At 37.3% G+C, this 11553-nt stretch overlaps 2 protein-coding genes across 8 annotated transcripts in view; one reads left to right on the top strand and one right to left on the bottom strand.

Moving 5' to 3' along the window:
- The first annotated feature begins 689 nt into the window (after positions 1–689).
- On the top strand, positions 690–7109 carry LOC111492183 (transcription factor BIM2). 5 transcript variants are annotated; one of them, XR_002719827.1, is made up of 7 exons: positions 690–1206; positions 1556–1640; positions 2136–2205; positions 2324–2419; positions 4663–5067; positions 5889–6018; positions 6850–7109. XR_002719827.1 is itself a non-coding variant. In XM_023141444.1 (7 exons), the coding sequence occupies exons 1-7, from the start codon at positions 1089–1091 to the stop codon at positions 6904–6906; spliced, it is 954 nt and encodes a 317-aa protein (XP_022997212.1). In that variant the 5' UTR covers positions 690–1088; the 3' UTR covers positions 6907–7109. The 5 variants fall into 5 exon arrangements, 3 of the variants coding, with proteins under 3 accessions (XP_022997212.1, XP_022997213.1, XP_022997211.1); XR_002719826.1 differs by lacking the exon at positions 6850–7109 and adding an exon at positions 6284–6706; XM_023141444.1 differs by having other exon boundaries at positions 4663–5060.
- Positions 7110–8488: 1379 nt separating this feature from the next.
- Positions 8489–11553, bottom strand: part of LOC111492143 — a 4532-nt gene continuing 1467 nt past the window's right edge. For 2 of the 3 annotated variants that reach the window (XM_023141390.1, XM_023141393.1), the window contains exons 2-5: positions 10620–10735; positions 9767–10456; positions 9038–9528; positions 8489–8938 (exon numbers count right to left, since the gene is read on the bottom strand). In XM_023141390.1, the coding sequence (XP_022997158.1) occupies positions 8830–8938; positions 9038–9528; positions 9767–10432 (1266 nt within the window). In that variant the 5' untranslated portion in view covers positions 10433–10456; positions 10620–10735 and the 3' untranslated portion in view covers positions 8489–8829. Of the gene's footprint in view, positions 8939–9037; positions 9529–9766; positions 10457–10619; positions 10736–10843; positions 11490–11553 lie in introns of those variants that run through there. The other variant, XM_023141392.1, reaches the window with a different exon arrangement.

An 11553-nucleotide genomic window follows, 5' to 3' on the forward strand; every position in this document is an offset into this window, starting at 1 on the left:
AAAAAAAAAAAAAAAAAAAAAAGTGAAAAAAAATGGCAAATTCATTGAACCTAAATTATGGGGAAGCGACAAAAAAGATTCTGCAATTTGTGAATGTACGGACACGTCATTCCAATTCCTGTGGGTGCGCGCACATGAGATTCTTTCCCGGGGCTACGCCTCCGGTTTTCATGGCGGATTTGTCTTATCACGTGTGGCCGCACGTATGCTTATCAACGTGCATCCGCTTCACTATTGGGCGGGAGATTTTGATTTTGTAGATTCTGTTGTGATTGGGACCCACCGCCACGTCAGACAACGCAAAGATCCGAGGTCAACAATTTCATATGATTCTGAGGACCTGAGTGTAAAATTTTGAAATTTAAATTAAAAAAGTTAATTAATACAAAATTAAAAATTTGTACGAAATTAATTAAAATTTTAAAAATATTTGAAAATTCACCGACTAAATTTATATTTATTTAAAAATATTTAAAATAATATTAAATAACAATTTATCAGACATTTTAAAAATTAAAAAAATTAAATTTGTAATTTTATGCATATATGGGCCCAAAAGGCTTTTTTTTATGCATATACGGGCTTTATGGATCTAATAATCGGCCCAATATAAAGCCCTACTCGCTGAATACAGATTTGGGCCGGCTCAAACGAGGGCTTAAAATGGATCGGCCTAAAAAGAGGGAAGTCACGAGCAAAGCATGCGCGCAGCTGTATGGGATTCTTGACGGATGCTTCCCTCTGAAACTCGCTCGTGTTCAGCAGCTGGCAAATCCGGCGGTCTAAAGCGCCCCCACGGCGGCTTCGTTCACTGATAACCGCCTAGAGGCGGCGGAAGCTCTCCTGCTCGGCCATTGATGTTATATCTTCCTTTCGTTAACATCAAATCTCAGCCAAGTTTCACAACTTTCCGTACTCTTTTCGTTCGCGGTTCTCAAATAACATCGCACTTCGATTTTGGTGCTTGGCAGCGTCTTGGAATTGGTGCAATTCCGTAATCTTTCTGTTTGAGGAGCTGTACAGGGAGTTGAAGTGTCGGTAGAGAAGGATTGGAGGCGTGGACCGGCCAATCTGAATAAAATCCAAGTATGAGAACGGGGAAAAGCAATCAGGAAGATGAAGAGTATGAGGACGACGAGCTGGTTGCTAAAAGAGAGGGGCCTTCTTCTACTTCCAACGCTAATAGTAGCATCGGAAATAGCAAAGGTATCTTGTTTATGTACGCTGGCCTGCTTCTAGATCCAATTCCTCGATTTTTGATGCAGTGTGATGTCATGCTGACATGCCCATAGTCTGCCCTTCTTAATTCGATGTATTTTTCCTTATGCTGCTACCCCGTGTTCTTGATTTTATCGATTCTGTTCTCAATTGTGAATTTCAGTTGACCATGTTGCTCTCCCTGTATCTAAGTTTTATCCTCTGATCATATCTATGAAACTCTCAGTTCGCCATCATTGATTCTAGCATCGGTTATTTATGATTATGACGTTTCAAGGGATTGGTTTACTTTTATCAGTTATTTATTTATTTAAATTGTAACTGAACTTGGACCCAGATGCGAAGAACAACGATAGGGCTAATGCCATACGGTCAAAGCACTCTGTCACCGAACAGCGCAGAAGAAGCAAGATAAATGAGAGGTAATCTCTGCAAACAGTCATTCAGGAGTTTCAAGATTGTTAGAGAGATTATTCTGATCACAACTTGCAGGTCTATTTTTTCTATGGTCTGGGAATCATACCGCCTAAGCTCACTACTACCAGATATTGTTTCTTTATGTTTTTCCTTTCGGGCTTCCTCTCATTTCCCTTTCGGACTTCCTCTCAAGGTTTTTAAAATGTGACTTCTAGTGAAAGGTTTCCACCCTTTATAAGGGTGTTTCGTTCTCCTTCCCAATCGATGTGGGATCTCACAATAATGATTTTAGCTCATTGGTTAACATATTGTCGAGAATATGGACCTCCTATCTATGATCCGAGAAGGATTTTCCTTTATTACTTTGAGTTTTGAGTTAAGGGTTTCATTTATTTTTACGCCTTAAAGGAACTAGTCCACCCCTATTTTCAGGCCTGAATGATCAATTATATTTCTCTTACCTCTGCAACATTAAACGACCAACCTCTATCTCATTTCAGATTCCAGATTTTGAGAGATCTTATACCTCACAGCGATCAGAAGAGAGATACCGCGTCATTTTTACTGGAGGTATACAGTCGTTTATTGAAATTGGGACAATGTTGAAGCTCAAAAGCATTTTTTCTTCATGCGCTTCTCGGTAAAGCTTGCTCATCTGCCATTGACTAAAATTAGTCTTTCTATGCAGGTGATTGAGTATGTTCAGTATTTACAGGAGAAGGTGCAGAAGTACGAGGGTTCTTATCAGAATTGGAGTGGGGAGCCTACTAAGTTAATACCATGGGTAAATACCAAATGCTCTTCGTTTATGTTGTTTAGGAGTTTTCAGTCACTAACTTGCTTGCCAGCTTTATTTTTGTAATAACGTTGCATAAGATTAGCTGTCTTATTAGTTGGTGGGACAACATGAGCGCTGTGTCCCTCAAATCTTTAATTGTGGAATTATTGTTATGGTCCTTTCTGTTCCTTTGTATTGCATATGATCTGTCCCTTTTTTATTCGCTTCCTAATAGACATTAAGCTAGTTTCCAGTGGCTCGAGGTGGGACATAGAAGCAAAATATTGTTTTGGGATGATGCATTGGAAGATAATTATCCTCTAAAAACCACATTCCTCAGCACATAAAATATGGACTAAGTTAGTTGTGAGAAGGATTATGCGGATGAATATATAAGGAGGTGGAGGGTTGCCAAGAGACGCAGGACGATGTGCCAGTTTGGATCTTTCCCAACCAACAGTTTTATTACTTAAGCCCACAGATTTAGGGTTTGATCTTTGATTGGAATGTAATTAAGTTGGTGTCAAATGGAAAAACCTGGAAGAAAATTAAAATTCACCCGATTTGAATTTTGAAGTTTGAACCATTAAAGCCTGTGGGGTTTTTTTTTTTTGGTGGGGTGGGGGAATTTGCAAAGGCGATGACCCAATTGAATGATTTCTTTGATTAGGTTAGTGCTGTGCAAGGAAAAGAATGGGATTTATCCGCATTCGCTTTCCACTGCAATTACGGTATAAGATATTTGAATGTAGCTACAGAATCATTTAATCTACAATGGGTTCTCATGCATCTATTAGGTGGAATACCCCATTACTGATGGGAGTGGTTTCAGTTGGAAGACAAAGATTGTTTGGGTCAACCTATCGGCAGCTATGTCGGAGCTATTGCAAAGATATCATAGGTTAGTTAACGGTGAGGCCTTGGGAGGAGACCAAGGTGGTAGAGTAGAGAAGTCTAGAGTTAATGCTTGTCCGTAACTTTTGTTAGAGAAATAGAAATACTTTATATCCCATTTAATTCAGTCTGTAGGACAGTCTCATAAACTTCTAGTGGGGTGAAAAGGAATTTTGTTATCACATGAACTTCGAGGGAAAAGGAAGTTTGGGTATAAAGGTAAAGACTTCGGATTGTACATATCCAAGAGTCACAGGGTTCAAAATCCTTCAAAACCCCACTAAACTGCAAATATCTTGCTAATATCTCGACCTAAATTGTTCATTATATTAGGTATTAGGCTCCATTTATACCTAAGATAATCTGGATGATTTCTGGGAGTTCTCTGAGTTCTTTAATAGGTTTCCAGTTGCTTTATTCACTGTAGGAATTCTTTATTTTTTAAGTAGCACTGGTGATTGTATTAGTTTGTTGTTCAAGGCTGGTATGTAGCCTTTATTGGAGGTCTCTAGGTTCTAAGAGGTATTATTCAATTGAGTTTCATTTCAAGAATTCTCCAAGATTTGTTGTACACTAGTTTTGGTATCAGAGCCCCTCGACGAGGAGACTATCATGGCTAGGGAAAGAACTCCACCACCTCCGGAATTGATGCAGATCAGACTGGTGAAGGGGCTGAAATTCTCACCCCGCAAACAATCTCTCAACGACTCCTTAGTATGGAAGAATCCATTGAAGGATTGAGAAATAGCCAATTGGAGGTTCACCAAATGGTGGTGGCTTTAACCGAGAAGATGAACAGTGTATCCACTCAGCCAATTCATAACCCACAGCTAGGCTCTAACGCAGCAGTACCCACTTACCCTGGAATACAGCAACCGCACAATCCAAGTAGACAACAAGAACAAGCAAGAAACCTTCAACCACCTCCTAACCAACCAATTCTAAATTATTACAGAGAAGAAGGGCAACATTTTCATCAAATCTCCTTTCAAAAGTTGGCTAGATGGCCGCAAGAATTACTAAGAACTCCCACAGTCAATAAACAAAGAAACTGCGAACCTATTAAACCAAGTAATCCTACATCAGAGAGGAACTCAGGGCTCTCTAACTACACTAAGGTCTTAATAATGTTTTTTTTTTTTCCAAGTAATAATGTCTGTTTCTATTCTATGATTCAAGTCCAACATTGATGTGCAAGTCGATAAATTTCACCTTTCTTTCGACCTTATTTGCTTGCATTGGATAGTGGTTGATGCTTAATCTCATCTAGGATGTGTATAATTCTTTGAATCGGGAATTTTGTTCTGCTGAGGAAATTCTCTCTTTAATATTCTGAACTTTACTGTGTTATGCAGAGAAACAGTCATTGGCGTATGCAGACTTTTGTTGGTCATCCACAGTCTGTAAAAAATGGTTCTGCTTCAGGACCAACGTATTCAGGGAAGTTTGATGACAACAACATTTCAATTTCCCCAGCCATGCTTGCAAGCTCACAAAATCCCCTCGACTCCCATTCAGGCAGAGATGTTCTGCAGGATGCTGACATAACAAATAAAGTTCCACTTCCCATGTCTCTGGAAGGAAATATACATGCTTCTATCCGTAGTGATGGTGTTCTTGATCAATCTCTCCAGATTCCAATTTCCAGTGGACAGGCAACGGAGTGTCCCATCGCCAACAATGCATCAAGCCAACCGGAAGAGATGGCCATTGAAGGGGGTACAATAAGCATTTCAAGTCTTTATTCAGAAGGGTCAGTTGTAAGATATATATATACTGATTTTGTTTCAAGTATTTTGATAGGTTATGGAGATAACATGAGCACAGAAGTTTTATATTCACCTCGTTTTTCTTACTGCAATTGTTTTAAATATACAAAGCATATTTTTTACTAAAAAAAGAATCTAACTTTTTTTAAACCGCATAACTGTCTCCTGGATCCTGCTAAGTTCGAAACAGAACCATCGAGTTTCCACTGCTTTTATGGTTTGTCTTACAATTCGTTCTTGTTTTTACCACTCTGATCGTGTACTGCTTATTCATTTCACATATTTATCTTACATTGGCAAGTTCATGCACCAATTATTTATAAACACATATCCTAACATTTAATATTAGTGTTTTTTTTGGACGGGAGGGGGAGTGTGGTGTCTTTGGTGGAGGATACTCATCACAGGATGAAATTCAAAGCCTCTTTGAAGTGTTTGCGTCTCTTAATTGTTGCTTTATCTATTTTTTTATTTCAGTGTTTAGAACGATTGACATCTAGATACCTGGAATGATGTTTTCACCAATTTTGTTGGAATTTTAACTCTAGGGCTTGATTTTGCAATGGCTATATAGATGTTAAAACTTAAGCAATTATTTCATATCCATTGTATTGTCGTACTACATGGTTTAGATATTTCTTGATGAAGTTTCTTCCTATTTTATAAAGATAGTTATAATAATGATTTGACCTTTAGTAGAGCTTGTTCAAATCCCAGCATATAGGATGTCTGAATAGTTGCTTTTGGAGGCGTTCATTTGCATGGTCTCTTCCTAGGATTTGGTAACAGCTCCGGAACTTGGTGCTAAGCAGGTTATTGAACAGCTTGACTCAAGCTCTGCAGAATACTGGACTGGATTTGTCACAGGCTAGTGTCTCCATTCAGGTTGATCTTGGAAAGAGAGCAAATAAAGGTTTCCCATTTGGAATGCCCATTTTTAAGGTATGAACTTGGAATCTCAGTTCTTGATTTTCTGGTGTACGGTTCGATATCGTGTTTTTCCTGATATTTTCCTCATCGTAATAGAAAGTAGGCAAGAAATTAGAGAACTATAATAGTAACTTCAAATGTCGGAAACGAAACTAGAAATTCAATCTGAGAAACTTGCTGTGACAAAAATGTTGACATGAAAACATAGAACGCAACAGTTAAGACCACCAAATCCTTAGTCATTCATATTGTTTTAAGCTCTCCAATTTCTGACCAGGAAACTGGCAACCCTTCCTCCTCCGGCCACCCTGCAATGGCACACGTAGGGGACCTGGGTAGTGGAGATGACTCAGAACAAGTGAAAAAGCGGCTAAGAACATGATGATCTGGCAACTTGAGTCCCCGGTTTATTACACCGCACACCGCACGGTTACTGTTTTTATTGTGAATCTCTGAATGTGATGTCTATTGTACAGATCCTCTTTTTTTTTTTTTTATCTTGCTTGGCATTTTACACAATTTCTTCAAGCTCATATTGCTATAACCATCAGTGTTAGGAAATCCAAGTTAAAATTTGGTACTCAGTTCCAAATTCTCCAGTTTCCATTGCTCTGTATTCTATGTTTGTAGTTGTATCACAATATAAATGGGAACCTCTCAAACAGAGCTTTAAAGAGGGCTTTTTATTTCCACTTTACTATATTGCTTGTCTCTACTGATTTCTCCCTTTTCTAATCTCTCAATGTTACATATTCTTCAAGATTAAACTATCTGATCTTGTGAATTGCTTATCTGATCCCTTTTCTATAAGTAATTTCTCTGATCATAAGAACATTGCAACAGAATTGGACCAATGAGGGCCGGAATCTGTGTTTACAGGCAATTCCTTTGAGATTCTGAGCTTTCTGGGCAGTTCTAAATGAAGCAAATGCTGAAGCTCTGCTACTGCTCACTCAGGAAGATGCTAAGGAAGATGCTAAGAGTATGCAAAATATAGATCCCTTTTATATATTCCTCTCTTCGAGTCTGTCTTAAGTTCAACCATTAAATTGTACCGATGATGAAATAGATTTTTGCATTTGATCCATTTTGCAATTTCTAGGGTTTAGAATTGATCATCCGAATGTTTGAACCTTGAACCAAGAAACTCGTTCTCTGTTTAGAATTGAAATAAAATCGATTCGGAGGTCGTAATATCTAAAAATCGAGGCTCACATAGCTAAAAGGTCTCTATTTTTTAATTCACTAGGGTATTCATGTCCTTTGATGTCACATGTTTCATATTGTATAAATTCTTGATTGAAGGTTTCAACATTGTCCCCTGCAATGTACATTATTCTATGAAACTTCATGCCAATCATTTAAGGGTTTGTTAACCAAACAAATTGTATGAACAACATTGACCAATAGTAACAAATTCATTTGCTGTTAAATCCCTTCATAATACATCTTTTTATTCTATGTGATTCTCTATGAATTTTATGATTTACAATTGAATCGAGAAATGATTAACTATGCTACTTTTTTTCAATTGATGTGCTTGAAAAGATGGAAGTTAACAGAGACATCTCTTGAAAGTGTCTCATCTTCCAAAGAATAACTTACTAAGAATAAGAATGTAGAACAAACTCTGTATGTCTGCTAGAGAGAGGTTTCCACATCCTTATAATGAATGTTTCGTTCTGTTAGGGAGAGGTTTTCACGTCCTTATAACAAATGTTTCGTTATACTCTCTAAGCAATGTTGGATCTCACCCCTATCTCAAATGTGAAATGACATTTATAGGTATATAAAGTTGATTTGATTGCAAATGATAAATGAAGGTCGTAAGAAAGTAGGCACAAAGTCACCCATAGATTAGCATGAAATTTAAAAAATGCATCAACTTAAATGAAAAGGTTTTCTCAACCAATGATGACACCAAGTTAGCTTTATTTCTTGTCACAATGATATTGCATTGATTCTATACACTTCACCATTGTTGCATGTTTATTCACTTTCCTCCATTTCCCTGTCTTCTCCTTTTTCCTTTTCTTCTTCTACTTCAAATTCACCCACTACTTTGATATATTTAGACAAATAACCTAAAAGGAATCAAATCACACTTAATGAAATGGCTAGTTTGGGTTTCATTTAATTCTTTAAATAAGGCTTTAGTGTGCTTTCTTCTTTTTCTGTTCCTTTCTTCTAATTGACTTTCATCTGAAGTTTTCAGGTAGGTTTGGTTTTCAAATTTCCAATCTTCTCTAGCAGTCAAGTCAAGATTCAATCCTGCTCAACCCAATAGTTTCATCAACAAAGAAATGAGATCCCACGTCAGTTGGAAAGGGGAACGAAACATTTCTTATAAGAGTGTGAAAACTTTTCCCTAGTATACGCATTTTAAGATCGTGAAGCTAACAATGATACATATCAGACCAAAACAGACAATATCTGCTAACGATGGGCTTAGGCTATTACAAAAGAAAACCATCCAGTCTTAGAAGAACAAGAAAACTTCTATCCATTTTCATGGCCAACCATGTCATACCATCCTTGTATAAATCAAAGAGCCCTACAAATGAGTGATTGGTAACAAGAAGGAACCATGGTTTACAAGCATAGGAGAAACATGGCCGACTGGTGAATTTTTCAGGGAGAAAAAGAGAGAGAGAGATAAGGTATACTAATACCTTAAATTTCACATAATAGGCCAAACTGTAAAGAATAACTATGAATGAAGTGCACAGCCTCCAGTAAATAATACATCTACTTACATGTGTGTAAAAATAAATTTGGATGATGCACAAACAGAATCTTACTCGAGAGATAGCAACAAACCAATCAAAATCTGCAACATAGAAGGCCCTCCCTCCAACCTCTATACTTACGGTAATGCCTCCGTTCAGCTTTTACCATTTTAACCGGGCTGCTATTCCATTCAGACTGCAATCTATAAAACCAGAGAGGTAATATAATTTACCTTAAATTATAATTTAGAAAGGGATAGGGAAGGAAGAATCTTGAGAGGTGAAGTTAGATTGCGACTTACATGGGAAAGGCAAAAGAACGTGTGCTTGTTGTGCTACTTTCCGATCGAAGAGAGACGCTTCCAGGCCCCGAGTAAGTAATAAGACTAGCTAATGGATCTGCAGCAGAGAAACTAGACTCGCCAATGTCATATGTGGACTGACTTGAAACTAGTCGACTATCTGATGTTCTACATTCCAGATTGGTTGAAACTTGTGTTCCCGAATCGCTTCCACGCCACTCCTGTGTCCCTGCACTGCTGGTTATGGGTGCAGGATTGTTTAAGTTGGTATTTCCATGATGTTCTTCTGCACCATTGGCCACGGGAGAGATCGGATTGAAATTAAATGCAATACTTCCATTCTCAGATTCATTGTTATAAGCTGACTGATGTGTTCGGTTGACATCTTTTGGTGGTTCTGCTGTAGAACCCAGAGCAGAATTGCTATTGCAAGATTCAACAGACTTGGAAGCCGAATCGGGATCATCCGACTTTTCTTTTTCACCAGATATCTGCAATCAAAAGAAATTCAATCTACATCAACCAATTCTAAGAAGCATCAAACATGAGAAGTTTTGAGCCACTAGAGTTAAAATTGCTTTGCCATTGTACTGAAGGTACCCATTTGAATTCCACTATTTATTGCATTAGTTATAATTCAAAGCCATCTTCAACATATGCAAACTAAAAATACAACAAACAAGAAGTGCAAAAGGACATGATTAATAACTTGGCTAGAAATATGCATACCTGGACACCTTTGTTGTCGAAAGATTCGGAAGAGTAACCTTTCTTAACTAGCTTTTGCATCGAAACTTTCGGCTCACTCGGATTGGATTTTGTTTCCTTCGCATCATTATGAGTAGCCCAGTCCATGGCAAAGTGATCTTCTAAAGAAACCTTTTGATAATCTGCTATGGATTTGGACATCTCAGAAGAATTCTCTTGTTCTTTTACAGATCCTTTGGTTTGATCTTTCTCCAGAGGCACGATTTTGCAGATCGACTTCTCGTCCTTACTCCTAAAGAAGTAATTGTCCAAAGAAGTCACCCCTTCATCAATGCAGATATCCTTCACTTCATTGACATTAATTTCTTTGTCATAAACTATCGTTTTTGACATTTGACATTCCATGACACTTTTGTCCACATATGAGAATAAGGGTTTCATATTGGATGGTGCAGCAAATGCACTAATGCCATCAGCATTATCCACAGAACAACCCACAGACGAGCCATTAATCTTTGTAGTCATGCAACTATTCCCATCACTAGAGAAACATGAAGATTGAGATGAATCCTCCTGGTTTATCTTCTCTTGACAAGAGAGACCAATTGGATAGTTACTCATGACCCGATGTTGCAACTTACTGTAATTGCATTCGAGAGATTCTGGAACACAATTTGGGCTTGTCATTGAATGGTAAATGAAGACCACTTTCTGCAGATACATGATAACAAATGCATGTTAGAACAACAAATTGTGTAAATAGTACCAAAATGATAAAGATCAAAATAATCTCTTCTTTACAAAACAACATAAGATCAGTAATAAAAATGCAGAACTTTCAAGTAGAATACAAGACAAAAGAAAATGTTGTTACCCAGTTTCTCAGTTTACAAAAATCATGGAGGCAAAGGACCTTCAAAAGAATTAAACTTCGTGAAAGATAGCATGAGCACACGACAGTCAGCAGCTAAGAGCTATCCCTAAGCAAACCTGCCATAAAACATCAATTTATTGAAACAGAAATCCTAGAACTTGGTAAATTTCTGTGAATGGAAGATGAAGAAGAAAAGAAACTGAGCTTAACAGGAAGAGCAATACATAAACTTTGCACAGAACAACATCATAGCCACTTTGATGCTAAAACAGAGTGAAGAACAAAAGTCATTCCAAGAAATGGATCATCAGCTGTGACTGTAACCCATTGAAAATTCCTATATATTATCTTCAGATAGTGTAATATCTCAATTGTTCTAAAGCAAAACAGGAGAATCTATTTTAATGATAATAAAGAGAAAAAGGTTGAGTTCAAACTGGAAAAAGCCAAAAACCAAAAGAAAAAAAAAAGGCCCAACTATTCTAACAGTTATGCATACAATGAATATCATGTCAGCTCCTCGGTGATTGACCAGGTGCCGAGGTCTGGCCCCTCCAGAATCACTTATTAAAGAACCATATAGAATCGGCTAATTAATAATAGAAAGCAGTGAGTTTTGTATAAAAATTAATTAATCTCAACACAGAACGCTCAATTAAATCAACAGAATCAAGAACACTCAGACTAAATTATCACAGTAAAGTGCATATAAAAGTCATTATTACATGATAAGTTCATTCAAGATATAAATTTAAAAACTCTCTGGGCTATACGTGCTGGGATCCAAATCCTGTTACCAATACTCGAAAACAAAAAGAGAAAAAGACGAGTGGTAAAAAAGTCGGAAGAACTTTTCAAAAGCAAACAAAACTTTCAACAGAAACATCATAACTTAAAATGATTATTCAAAAAAAAAAAAAAAAAAAAAAAACCC

This window comes from Cucurbita maxima, unplaced genomic scaffold, assembly GCF_002738345.1.
Source record: "Cucurbita maxima cultivar Rimu unplaced genomic scaffold, Cmax_1.0 Cma_Scf00017, whole genome shotgun sequence".
NCBI classification, from domain to species: Eukaryota; Viridiplantae; Streptophyta; class Magnoliopsida; order Cucurbitales; family Cucurbitaceae; genus Cucurbita; species Cucurbita maxima.

Bases quoted from the DNA above. Each gene is read 5' to 3' on its own strand.
- LOC111492183 (XM_023141443.1), top strand. From the start codon at position 1,089: ATGAGAACGGGGAAAAGCAATCAGGAAGATGAAGAGTATGAGGACGAC. The intron at 1,207-1,555 runs GTATCTTGTTTA...ACTTGGACCCAG, and splicing joins TAGCATCGGAAATAGCAAAG to ATGCGAAGAACAACGATAGG. The intron at 2,206-2,323 runs GTATACAGTCGT...CTTTCTATGCAG, and splicing joins CCGCGTCATTTTTACTGGAG to GTGATTGAGTATGTTCAGTA.